General features: G+C 34.2%; 1 protein-coding gene across 2 annotated transcripts; it reads right to left on the minus strand.

Moving 5' to 3' along the window:
• Positions 1 to 1566: 1566 nt before the first annotated feature.
• On the minus strand, positions 1567 to 11704 carry LOC135616864 (glucose-6-phosphate isomerase, cytosolic-like). Of its 2 annotated transcripts, none has more exons than XM_065116557.1 (25): positions 11551 to 11704; positions 11371 to 11418; positions 10706 to 10762; positions 10545 to 10621; positions 10358 to 10439; positions 10238 to 10285; positions 9650 to 9805; positions 9477 to 9573; positions 9315 to 9357; positions 8394 to 8461; positions 8210 to 8294; positions 8068 to 8116; positions 7069 to 7141; positions 6925 to 6985; positions 5642 to 5708; positions 5501 to 5557; positions 5355 to 5408; positions 5146 to 5274; positions 4092 to 4155; positions 3916 to 3989; positions 3793 to 3846; positions 3650 to 3718; positions 3411 to 3500; positions 3134 to 3241; positions 1567 to 1827 (listed from the first exon to the last, which is right to left on the minus strand). In XM_065116557.1, the coding sequence occupies exons 1-25, from the start codon at positions 11686 to 11688 to the stop codon at positions 1780 to 1782; spliced, it is 1896 nt and encodes a 631-aa protein (XP_064972629.1). In that variant the 5' UTR covers positions 11689 to 11704; the 3' UTR covers positions 1567 to 1779. The 2 variants fall into 2 exon arrangements, with proteins under 2 accessions (XP_064972629.1, XP_064972630.1); XM_065116558.1 differs by having other exon boundaries at positions 11515 to 11615.
• Between the last annotated feature and the right edge of the window lie 558 nt (positions 11705 to 12262).

Raw genomic sequence — 12262 nt, forward strand, 5'->3', positions numbered from 1 at the left:
ATGAGTTGGCTTGTTCTCATTCGCAAGAGGTGAGTAGCAGTCAATTTGGCCCAAAGTATTTCTCAAAGTAATCGATTGTTAAACTGAACGAGCTTACAGACCAATTTCCAAATTATTCAAGTTTTTTAAAGGATCAAATAATTAGTTGTCTTCTAGCTGTTGCTCGGCATGGTAAAATGTTCCTCTTCTTCGTGCTTATTCGTTGATGTAACTTGATTCATTCGTTCCTATCATTTTTTCCTGCATGTATATTTTTCCAATTAATCTTTTCTTGTGTGCTAAGATGTATTTCTATTCAAATTTAGGGCTAATTATAGATTTTTATGCAGTTAGATCTTTTTAGAATTTTGGTTCCTAAATTTAAAAATTTATTTTGAAATTTTTATAGTTATGAAAGTAGAATATTTAGTTTAATTTATTTGATTATTAATGATTATATCAATAAAAACATAAAAATAAAAGATAAAAAAATAATTTTAATGTATCAGTTAATGGTGACGAACGATAGCGTCGCTTAAGGTTTTGTGCGGTTGTAGATAAAGAGTGAGTGAGTGGTGATGGTCGTTTTGTGTCAATGTTATGAGTGGTGATGGTCGTTTTGTGTCAATGTTGATATAGTTGTTGAGTGATCATTTCGTTACTCTGTGTCTACGTCGGTGTTGATGTAATTGTCGAGTGACGAAAGAGTTGCTTAGCATTTGCATTGGTGGTTCTTTCGTCGTTCAACAATTGTGTTGACATCGATGCATATGTCAAGGAGCCCTTGTGTCACTTTGCATCTATGTCAACATTGATGCCATTGCCAATGAAAGGACTATCGATGTAGATGAAAAAAAGGGTTACTAGGGTTACTAAGTGATGAAAGAGTCACTGATGCAAATGTAAAATGATAACCCTTGTGTCACTTTGCATCTATGTTAACATCGATGTAGATGAAAAAAAGGGTTACTAGGGTTACTAAGTGATGAAAGAGTCACTGATACAAATGTAAAATGACTCTTATCTCTCGTTTTCTTATCTACAACAATCAATCGTGGCATTATCATTTATCATCACCAATATCATTTGATATCACCAATTAGAATGTTAAAATTATATTTTTTATATTTTTTATATTTTATATTTTTATCGATAAACCTGACGATGTTAAAATAAATAAAACTAGATATTTTACTTTCATAATTATAAAAATTTTAATATAAATTTTTAAAATATAAAAATCAAAATATGAAAGAGATTTAACTACAAAAGATAATATATAATAATCCTCTAATTTATCACACTTCTTATAAAACAAAAAATTAAAATTTGAATTTGTCTTTCAACTTTAGCAAATATTTCTCTATACGATCAAATTATGACCTCTCTTTGTAGCTTGAAATCTTGTGTCTAAGATGACGCTCAAGTAAAATTGCCATTCAGCGCACACAAATAGACAACTCTTTAAGGTTTATCAGGAAATTGATCAAATCTTCGTATCTAAAATGACAAGTATGGCTCAATCATGAAGAATAAGATACTACATAAGCAAGTTATGATGTAGAACCACCACAATCAAATCTGCAGTGATCCAAACATAAATCGATGCACTCGTATTATCGTGTCAAATATAGAAGGCAAGGGTTGGTCAAAACATGACTGCTTGATGTCATACATATTACAATCATCACAAATGCCAGAGTACTGATTCCTGAAATATGAAAACTCAAAGTTTTATTTCGTGGCCGACAGAAAAAGCTTAAAACATAGGATATGTGTGGTGTATGAGTCTGATCCAAGTTACAGCCTTGGCAGCTCATTTGAATCAGATGGGTTACCAAGTTCGACCTGCAATGAGAACTTACATGTAAGGAAACCCCATAGCAATCAAATGTCAAGCAGAAGCAGCAGGGTGACGAGAGGAAAAAGAGAAAAAAAAAAAGAAGAAAAGGAAAGAGTTGCCTAATTGGAAAACAATAGCCCAAAAATGCTTCAAAGACAGTGGCTGATATGCTTTATCACATGATGCACCCCTGCAACCACACTTCTTTTCACTTGACATTCAAGGAAAGTGGATGCATATAGAAATAGATATAATTAAACATAGTAGGAACAACCAGACTACATCAGGCCCCAGGTTCTTTTAAAGGATCTGTAAACCAGAATCCAATAAAGCATAAACATTTTGGAGAATCAATTAAGAGGCTAATACACCGCATATTAAAATTGTAGATTCTCATCGACTTAAAAGCAATTGCACATGTGCTTAGAGTAGTCATTAAGTAGATTCTCATCGACTTAAAAACTATTATTTTTTTTTATAGTTACTCCTACCATATATAACCACTACATAACCACGAGTACTAGTCACCTACATTTTGCTGCCATTTTTATTAAATGTTAGTAAAAATATAAAACCAGCAATCTTGAATTTCCTCTTCAGAAATGGTTGTAATCAATAGCAATACGATAGTAGCAGAGGCATCCTTTATTTCCAAGTCATAGTCACAGTTAGCTGAACTCCTAAATCTCAACTTCCCTCTACTTCATTAACAAACTTTTGCTCCTCTCCAATTGTGGTTCTTTGTTTGAAGTTGTCAAATCGGTTGGAATTTGGCAATATTGGCAAACTTCAATTGATTTTGATTGATTCATAGCTGATTTTTGCTGATTTCTGATAGGAACAAGAAGTTACAGAAAGTTGATTCATTCTTGGACACCACCAGCAGCACAAACTGGGTGTCAAATTGAAATTGCAGTGGTCAGAAAGGGTGGCCACCAGTGTAAGCATAGCAGGTAAAATGCAGATGGACAAAGAAGCAGGGCTGTGTTCTTCCTCTTTTTATTACTCTTATTTCCATTTCACATGTCAACAAGATGAGTATAAATAACAAAATTGTCTACTTATTAAATTGTAGAGAGCAAAATCAGTAACCTCTAGTAGAGATTCTATATTTTCTACCACCCACACTGAGAATATTTGCCAATGCCCTATTTGGCTATATAACTATACAAATAGATGAAAGATGACACAAACATTAATGCTAAGAAATATAATTGCAAAAAGGATCCACCCTTAAATCATGTGAATTTTAAATGTGAAATGATATACTTGGCTACTTGAAGAAATTTACGTATTCACGCTCAAACACACCTCAAGGTATTTTGTTAACAGAGTGGTTGTGCTAAAGTTAAAGCCCTGAACAGGCCCTCCTTCTGTGCGAGACAAGTGCAGTTGCTTCCTAACTTGAGTTGCCAGTACCTGGAAGATTTAATGGTATAAACCAATCTCATTAATCAGAAGCAGATATGGAAAAGTAAACATAATTCACCAAATTAGGGTCTAAGTGAATGACAACTGCAAGCATAATAAATCCTACTATAAGAAGATATGAAAAACTTATATTCAAGAGAAAGCGGTGTCACTATACCTTCCCTAACTCCACACCCCACTGGTCAAAAGAGTTGATCCCCCATATGAAGCCTTCAACTGCAATTCTATGCTCATAGATTGCTAGTAGCTGAATAAAATCAAATTATAGCAGATTTATGCAAGGACATGCACAGAGAACTGATGAAGTATGACTCTTCAAATGAATATGTCAAAAAAATTTAAAATGATAAAGATCCTAAACTCAAATAACAGGAGAACTTGTAAAGTTGTATGAACCTGCCCAATATTATAAGCATCAAATGAGGGTAATAGTAGACTCAGAGATGGCCGGTTGCCAGAAAAGGTCTGCAAATTACGATATTCATCATAAGGACATAAGATCCAAATTTGATAGAAAAAACAAAGACTAAAATAATCACCTTGTGAGGAATAAGGTGGTCAGGTACATTCTCATGAAGTAACTGTTCTGGATTCTGAAATACAACCAAGTATTAGTAAATATAAATTTAAACTTAGATATAACAACCAAATCCAGAAGGTACCTTCCCATAAGCAAGAGCATCCGGCTGTGCAAAAAAGTTTGACATGAGCTCATCATGGTTACTAACTACTTCCCCTGCAATACAAAGATGTGGAAGAGCATGACTAATCTGCAGAGAGAATACACTAACAAAAAGCCACAAGTCAGTTATTTTTGTCAGTGCCAATTATATGGTACCTTTTAGGTAAATTGGCTGCTGACTCTTGATTGAGCCTATAAAATCACAAGGAATCACTCTTCCCTGACAAATTCAAGAAGATTTTCTCATAGATCATTGTGAAAATAATATATTACAAGACTACTTGACATAATAAACATTGATTGTTTGCAAGTATTCAGAGATATAGTAGCAGAAAATCCACCTGAATTGTGCTTTCAGATATTAATTGTGGTTAGACAGTATGGATAAGTATGAAACATTGGGTTTCCATGCAACTTGTAAGATTTATAAAAGAATGATGAAGAAGGGGTAGGCAATATAATCAAAGCCTGAGAAGCACAAGCCGAAATCTGGCAGTCTGATTTGACCATGAATTAAGTTCAAGTACAGAAAAGCCTGAAAACCAAACAAAAGAGACCTATATGATAAATCATACTCTTGTAAACAATCTGGGGAATAAATTTCTGGAAAGTTGAATTGGGCCATCAAAAACCTCAAGTTGCTTGATGTTCTGGACTAGCACCTTGAAAAATCAGGCACACAACGAAACAGAATGCACAAGTTTTTCCACCCTATTGAATACAAGCAAAAGTTAGGGCAGTCCATCTCTTATCTTCCATTGAAAGGAATACCAGGTTCATAATGTGTATGATGTTAAGCAATTACTTGTATTTATTTTTTCCCCAAGATGTTGGCTTTGAATTTATTTGAAAGTTTAACGCCAGTGTCTGTTCAAATCTTGACAAGTCTTGGTTATGATGATTCTAACAGGCTCTCATCTCAACATTTTTCACAAGGCTCTTTTTTATCTTCACGTGCATATTTACAAGCAAAACCTTTGCAGACAAAGGATCTCAAATAAAACAACCAAAAGTGGTCAAGAAGCCAGCCTTCCTAGGACGATGAGGATTCAAGATTGAGACAATGAGCAAATTTCAACTAAAATAAGCAGGATCAAGTATACCAGCCAGATAAGGAAGCAACTCTAAAGACGCCTGAAACCATTTAGTAGAAAATCCTCAAGAATTTGCCTTGAAACACTGTGTCACTACTATTCATTAAGAACCTTACTTGATGAATTAGCTGATAGAAGCTGTGCTGACCATTTGTTCCAGGCTCTCCGAAATCTATTTCGCCAGCTTTGAAGGGAAGTGGAACACCATCAATTGAGACACCTTTTCCATTACTCTCCATGCTAACCTGTAAGATATAATAACTCCAAAGATTAGCAAAGATACAGGCAATTGAAATAAAAAATGTATAGAAACAACTCAAAATACCTGCTGAATATGCGGGGCAAACTTCTCAAGTGCCTGAGCATAAGGCAAGATGGCCTGAAGAGAGTGATGAAAGTTTTTTGTCAGAGCAATATACAACAGATATTAAAGCTTAACAGACTAAACATGAACAATAAAACATTTCTTACTCTTGCAGGATATCCAAGAAATGTAACATTCCACACACTCAACAAACCTAGAAGTACCTGACTCAAGCAACACAAGCATCTGTTAGAAAATAATTATTTGGACTGAGATTATAAACATATAAATTTGTCGTAACATCTTACAGGTAGGTTCCTTTCAAATGAAGTGGAGTAGAAATGGTTATCAATGTTAGAAGCACCTTTCAGAAACCTTCAGCAAGGAAAGAAAAAGAAGTGAGAACATTCACAAGATTGTAACAGGAAACTAATCTTGATGTGTAATCCGTGGTCTAAAGTCTACAAAGTATAAATAACACTATCAGTTAACTTTCTTTAGATTATTTATATTTTTTAGCATAACATTGAGAGTGAAAGAATTTGAGCATAACATTGGAGAAAAACAGATTGAAATTTATGATTAAATAGTCCAAGATTTACCATCATTATTATAAATCAGTTCACAGAATGGCCTTTCCAAAAGATGTCAACATATGGCACAGAAAGGTAGGTTCTTCATCATGGTGAGTGGATAACTGGGATATTCATAATGGGGCTTTAATATACAAGATATGAGGCAATTGCAAATAAGCTCGATATGATGAAAAACGACAAAAACAAAAGTTCATAAACAGTCAAGCGGCTCACAGTATATAAGGTTTCTTCAACAACAACAACAAAAGAAAAGGTCATAAGTCTCAACTATTTGGGGTCAACTATATGGAACTTTTACCATTATTGAGATCTGTAAAAAGCTTTCAGCAATTTATACAGTGATCCAAAAACTATTTGGGGTCGGCTACATAAGGTTTGCTCTTTCCAAAAGTTATTTTGAACTAACAGAAAGTATAAAAGGCAAGACTATTTGCTTCTATTGAATCATCATCAGATTAAAGGTCTTGTATTTTATTCACAAGGATAGATGTTGTATTTTATTCCAACTTCTTACCCATTTGCTGTCCAGATAGAATGGAATTGTTTCTCTGATGGTCAGTATCGTAGACATTCTGCCTCCAGCTTATATCCCCTTAGTGATTAATTAAATCAGTGAAATGCCTTCCTCTCAGAAGAAAGTTGGTAAAACAAGATAATACAATGATATCTAAGGGAGAAAATAAAATTCACAAAAAATGAAAGCAAGCAAGAATATTTAGAAAAGAAGATATTTGTTGAACTTCTGCTCCACATTGGCAAAATCAAGTTAGCCAAAATGCATCTCCTGCATTAATCAGCTTAAACTTTTTCATGACCCTTGTATGATCCTTTGTTTCCACAGAGATATGCTAAAATTGCAATTTAAAAGCACATATCATAAAGCAATCAAGGTTTCACTCAAAGTTCATTTAACTATGAAAAATTCTCTTGGTCTAAACACAAGTTTCTCTTTTAAAATCATTGCATTAAGAAAGATAAAGCATAAATTATCATACTTCTCAACAATTGGAAAACCATACTGGAGAGACAATGGAAGTACACCAACAGCACTGCAAACTGCATTAAAATTGACTTTGTCAACAGAACATCAAATAATTAAACATTTTCAATCATATGAACCACGACACGAGGATAACTACCACTATAGCGACCACCAACCCAATCCCAAAATGCAAAAGCATTAGCAGGGTCAATACCAAACTTCTCTACTAGCTGCATAAATATAACAAAATTAGGCAAAGAGTTGTGATGAAAGAAAGAATGAATGCAGCTGATACCCCTTTACAGTTTACACATTGCATTTTCTTCAAAGAAAATATATTGTAACAATCAGCAAAGGCAATCAAGAATATGGGAAGTTTAACACTATTGCAGCACAGTATACTGATATGGCAGGGCATGCTGTTTGGAAAACCATTGTTCTCGATAGCATAAGAGTTGGCCTATCCATGTGTTAGCACGACTCTCATGAATAAGTATGTGCTAGCCATGTCAACATGGAATTGCAATCCTTTATGATAAATCATAATATTTCTCAAATATTTTCGCGTTCAGGAACATTCTCACTAGTTCTGGCTTCTGTGTAGCCAATGACAAAAAACACATCTAAAATAAGGCAAACAAGTTGACATGATAGGGAAGCATCGCATTCAGGGTGAGGTGATGAAAATGGAAAACAAACTAGTAGATAGAGAAATATACTATACTCCGTTATTGCTTTGATTCTAGTGTTGAAGATCCAACGTGATATGCATCTTAGTATCCAATATCTCAGATGCTTTTACTTGGGAAATGAGATGGCATAGAATTATATGAAATCAACATATGGATATCATGATGTCGATATTATGATTGAATCCAAAACAGTTATTTAATTTTATAATATTCTGCACACATTGGAGCAATTTTAAAATTATTTTACATCTAAAAACTGACATACCAACATTAAAACTGGTTTTAATATATTCTTCTCTTCTTTCCTCTTCTCCAATTATAATTCTTCATATTTAAAAATCAATATTTATTGTGTTCAAGGATTTGGAAGCATTATTAAAATGGTGGACATATTTGTTTCACTATGTAAGAATTTTGCCAAAGTAAAAGAAAAGAGAGCACTACAACTGAAAATATAAATTTACCGTAAGATTTGTACTGACTGCCACCATGTGCTTTGCAACTGCCTGAGCCCTGGAGGAAGTGACAAAGAGTGACGTACCGGTACACAACAACTGAAACAAAGGAAGAATATTCTAAAAGAAGGTATTTTAAAAATGTGCTAACCCAAGAGCTGACGAGATCCATTCCCTCATTGTTCTAGCATTCAGCATGGTTTCAGCTGTTGTAAAAGTCTTTGAGACGACCACAACTGTATTAGCCAGTGACCACAAATGTAAGTAAAGAGGATCCATAAAAAATGTAAAGTGATACCAAAAATTTCCTTTTCAAAATAAAATGTTGTAATTACCTAAGGTAGTTTCAGGATTTAATCCCTTGAGATTTCTAGCCACATCAACTGGATCCACATTTGCAAGACTGCAGGAAAAAGACATCAGATATAGGTTGTGATAAATCATGTTTATTTACTACAGGAATTTACATCATTGCATTTCTGAATCCTGCATCATACAGAGAAGAATTATGCAAGAAATTGCCGATGGCCTAGATACCCAAAAGTCAGTTGAATACAGAGTCATATGCTGAATACAATGTTTAATATGCTCAAAATTAACATGGCAAAGTTCACACATGTTGTGATGCAACAAGGACTGTGACAATCTGTTCCTCAGATACCAGAACCTACAAAACTTGTCATGACCAGATGAAAGCAGCATTCACTTTGGGGGATCAACCTAATATTTCCTTGAGGCCAAGAAGTCCATTTTATTGGATTGAGCTAATATTATCTATTTGAGGTCCTTATGCTATTGTCCACAAGATTCACATTGGGTCATAAAACATCTCAATCGAGCAATTTCCTGAAAAAGTAAATACTACTCAACAATTTCTCTTTTACACAATTAAAAGGTATAAGGAGCATGAGAAGACATTCATTAGTGTATCCAACTTTCTATTTAGAGAGTTAGGGAAAACATAAATAGATTCCATATCCATCTCTATCTCATGCTAATGGTTTCTCAAATATCTTCAGTTATAGCCTAAATCTGCTTTTTTTGTTAGATCCCCCACTACAAATACAAACCTACATATGTGATGAAGTCTTAAAAAAATTATAAGTTCAATATTGGAATTTACAGACTCAAATTAGCTGTGATGATGGCATCCTGAAAAGCAAACCTTCTAAAGAAACAAAAGCAAGATATATCCCTTCATCAGAGTTCCATGCATATATCTTTTTATGAATTGACCACTAATTATGTTTACTTACAATCGCAGCTGTCGTCCATTGGCACAATCTGCAGACTCTGGATCTGAAAGATTTCAAGATACGATGACTTGTAAGAAAGCTGTGTCCATTTATTTTGGAATTGATGGATTATCACCTTCGGCAATAGCTTTGTCAATGAACTCATAGGTAACAATGATTTACCTGTCTGAAGAGCAGTGTGCACAAATAATGGGCCTAAAAAGCTGCCACCAATACCAATGGCCACAACATCTTTTAATGCCTTCCCTGTCGCTCCAACCTGAGACATTTACTAATTAAAACCAAGGACTGGTGTTTTAGAAATGGAGATCAAGCAATTTGGACATGCTTCTTACCCAAAATCCACTTCGCACCCGATCAGAGAAATCTTTAATCTTGTCCAAGACATCCCAAACATCAGGTACCACATTTTTCCGATCACTGCAAATAACTTTATCTCTTGGAGCTCGCAAAGCAATATGCAGAACGGACCTATTCTCAGTACTGTTTATCTGAATAATGTAAAAGATGAGAGTGACAAAGTTCATCAATGACTATTCATCAAACTTATTAAGCCTGTAGAATAAGAACAATCTACTTTAACATTGTTATAAGAAAAAGTAAAACTAAAAACCTTAACTGACTAAAAGTAAGCTCTATTTCTGCCTAAATTTTATGGCAGGCCAATCTAGAAAATCTACTGAAACTGATTCAACAACCATATAAAGGACCTCTATTCTTCTTCCAGAATCAATTTGACATCATAAAACCAGGAGGAAATCCCTCCCAATAACAAAATTGCAAAGCATTATAAGAAATTCTTCACAGAAATCACAGCTTGATGTTGAGGAGGCTACACGGAATAAGGATTGACAAATATCTACTCACTAAAGCTAAACAAAAATATCTAGACATCAAATTATGTGTCCGAAGGTTCTACTTACGTGCTCTCCATTGTACATGCTGTCAATTTTTTTCCTAAGATCCGCTGCCTGCAACAATTCAATGGATCAAAAATAAGAGAAATATCCTAATACTATGAATGTGAATGCAGAATTTCCCACCTCTGCTAGTTTGAAAAGCTTTTCTGTAGTGTCAAGGCGAGCACGTTGCCGTGAATAGTCCAAAATAATTCCATCAAACTCTCTGTTAAATGGGTTGAAAGCCACATCAACAAAGCTCAAAATGAATTAGAAGTAGCAAAAGACACATATGGTTGATGGTAGATGACACAAATGATGAGTATCATACACCATCATCGACTGGCACCGATCGACGTCATTCATCAGATCTCGTAAGTGTGTCTTTTCTATCACATTAATATGTTCCTGCAGAATGACAGAACATCAACTTGGTGCCATCCATGAAAGTACTTCGGCCAAATGACACCAAAATATTGATAAAAGTCCCACCTTCAAGTCCTTCCATGGTTCTGTGTCACATATAAGAGCTGTTGAAGCCATTACCGTCTGAAACAGTACATGATATCATCTTATCACCTCGTCAGTGTGGAAATATAATGCTAAATTATGCCTTCCTTTTGTGAATTCTTAAGAAAACAATGTTGTGAAGTTTGTTAAATATGTTAAAGAGCAGCAGATAATGCACAGAATCTGAAATACGATAAAGGTGCTCAACAGCTCTGGAAAAGTGACCGCATTGATGACAATCTCAATAATTGTACATTAGACTGGTTAACAAAATATATTCCTATAACTGATCAATGGAAGAATGCCTTAAACATATTCAACATGAAAATAATCTCACTTCAAATTTTAAAGCAGAGGGCAGACCTGTCAACATCTTTAAAAAGGATTAAACTTTTGACAGCCACCTAATTATAAAGAGAAGAAGAAAGATATTCTACACATCATCAGCCAGGATTACGTTAATGGGGCAAAGAGTCAGATCGAGTCTATTCACTGTTAGGAATTAGCTAGATAGATTCTTTTCTAATCTAAAACTGACTCTTACTAAATTTAACATACGACGCCGCTCAAGTCCGACTTTGCCTGCAAAGATTTAAGTAAGAACACCCCAACAATTGCACGAAAAGAAAGGAATAATTAATATGAACCTCGACTTCAGAATCCGCTCGAGACTCCACAATCCACGTCCTTGCCTCCTGTGTTTAGATCAGGATTTAACGAGCATGAATAAAGACTAAAAAAGGGAAGAGATTTGATGGAGAACAGAAGAAACAAGAAAGAAGAAGGCTTGCGCGTAATCCCAGTGGAGATCAGATGGAGGAGAGCACCTCTTCCACAAGAACAAAATAACCCTTTTCCGGATAGCTCGTCGATTCAATGTACTCGCATCGCCATCGTTCGTGAGACCGGGGGCGGCTTAAATGGCCGGGCTGTAAACGTATCGGATCGAATCGGACCGCGTCCATTCTTGTCCGATCCGTCTCTCAATAGATCCGATAATCTCTTTGGTTTGATGCAAAGAGGCTTAAAATATAAGAGAAGAAAGAGGACAACTGAGGGGGAAAATAAATTAGGATTGGGAACATATTTATTCGATTGATCCAAATAAATTTAGATACTTGAATATTATGTAATCACCGATGAATTTTTTTTCTCCTTTAATATAAATTAATTATCATAAATAATATTTTTTCTATTTAAATGATTAATTTCCTTATTTGTATAATATAATTTAAAAAATAATTAAAATTATTTTTTAATCATATGAATAAGTTAAAATTTTTATCTATCAATTAAATTATTAATTAATTTATTTTCTAACAAGTGATGTGATTTTTAGAAAGTAAATAGTTCAAATTATATTTTTGTGTGTGAACTATAATAAAATAATAATTTAATTTAATTTAATATTTTTTTATAAAATAGGACGTGACATAATAGTTGACATTCCTACTTAAAATTACGGTAGTTGAATAAAATATGCATCTTATTCTAAAGTATATAAAAGTTGATGCAAAATTTAATTAGGTTTCTGCTGTC

Source organism: Musa acuminata, chromosome BXJ2-7 (genome assembly GCF_036884655.1).
Source record: "Musa acuminata AAA Group cultivar baxijiao chromosome BXJ2-7, Cavendish_Baxijiao_AAA, whole genome shotgun sequence".
In the NCBI taxonomy this organism is placed as follows: Eukaryota; Viridiplantae; Streptophyta; class Magnoliopsida; order Zingiberales; family Musaceae; genus Musa; species Musa acuminata.

What these genes read in the sequence shown, in the direction of transcription:
- LOC135616864 (XM_065116557.1), bottom strand. Translation starts at nt 11,688, where the DNA reads ATGGACGCGGTCCGATTCGATCCGATACGTTTACAGCCCGGCCATTTA. An exon ending in GCACACTGCTCTTCAGACAG is followed by an intron (nt 9,358 to 9,476) that starts GTAAATCATTGT and finishes GAAATCTTTCAG; the next exon opens with ATCCAGAGTCTGCAGATTGT. An exon ending in GGTTTTCCAATTGTTGAGAA is followed by an intron (nt 5,709 to 6,924) that starts GTATGATAATTT and finishes TCCTTGCTGAAG; the next exon opens with GTTTCTGAAAGGTGCTTCTA.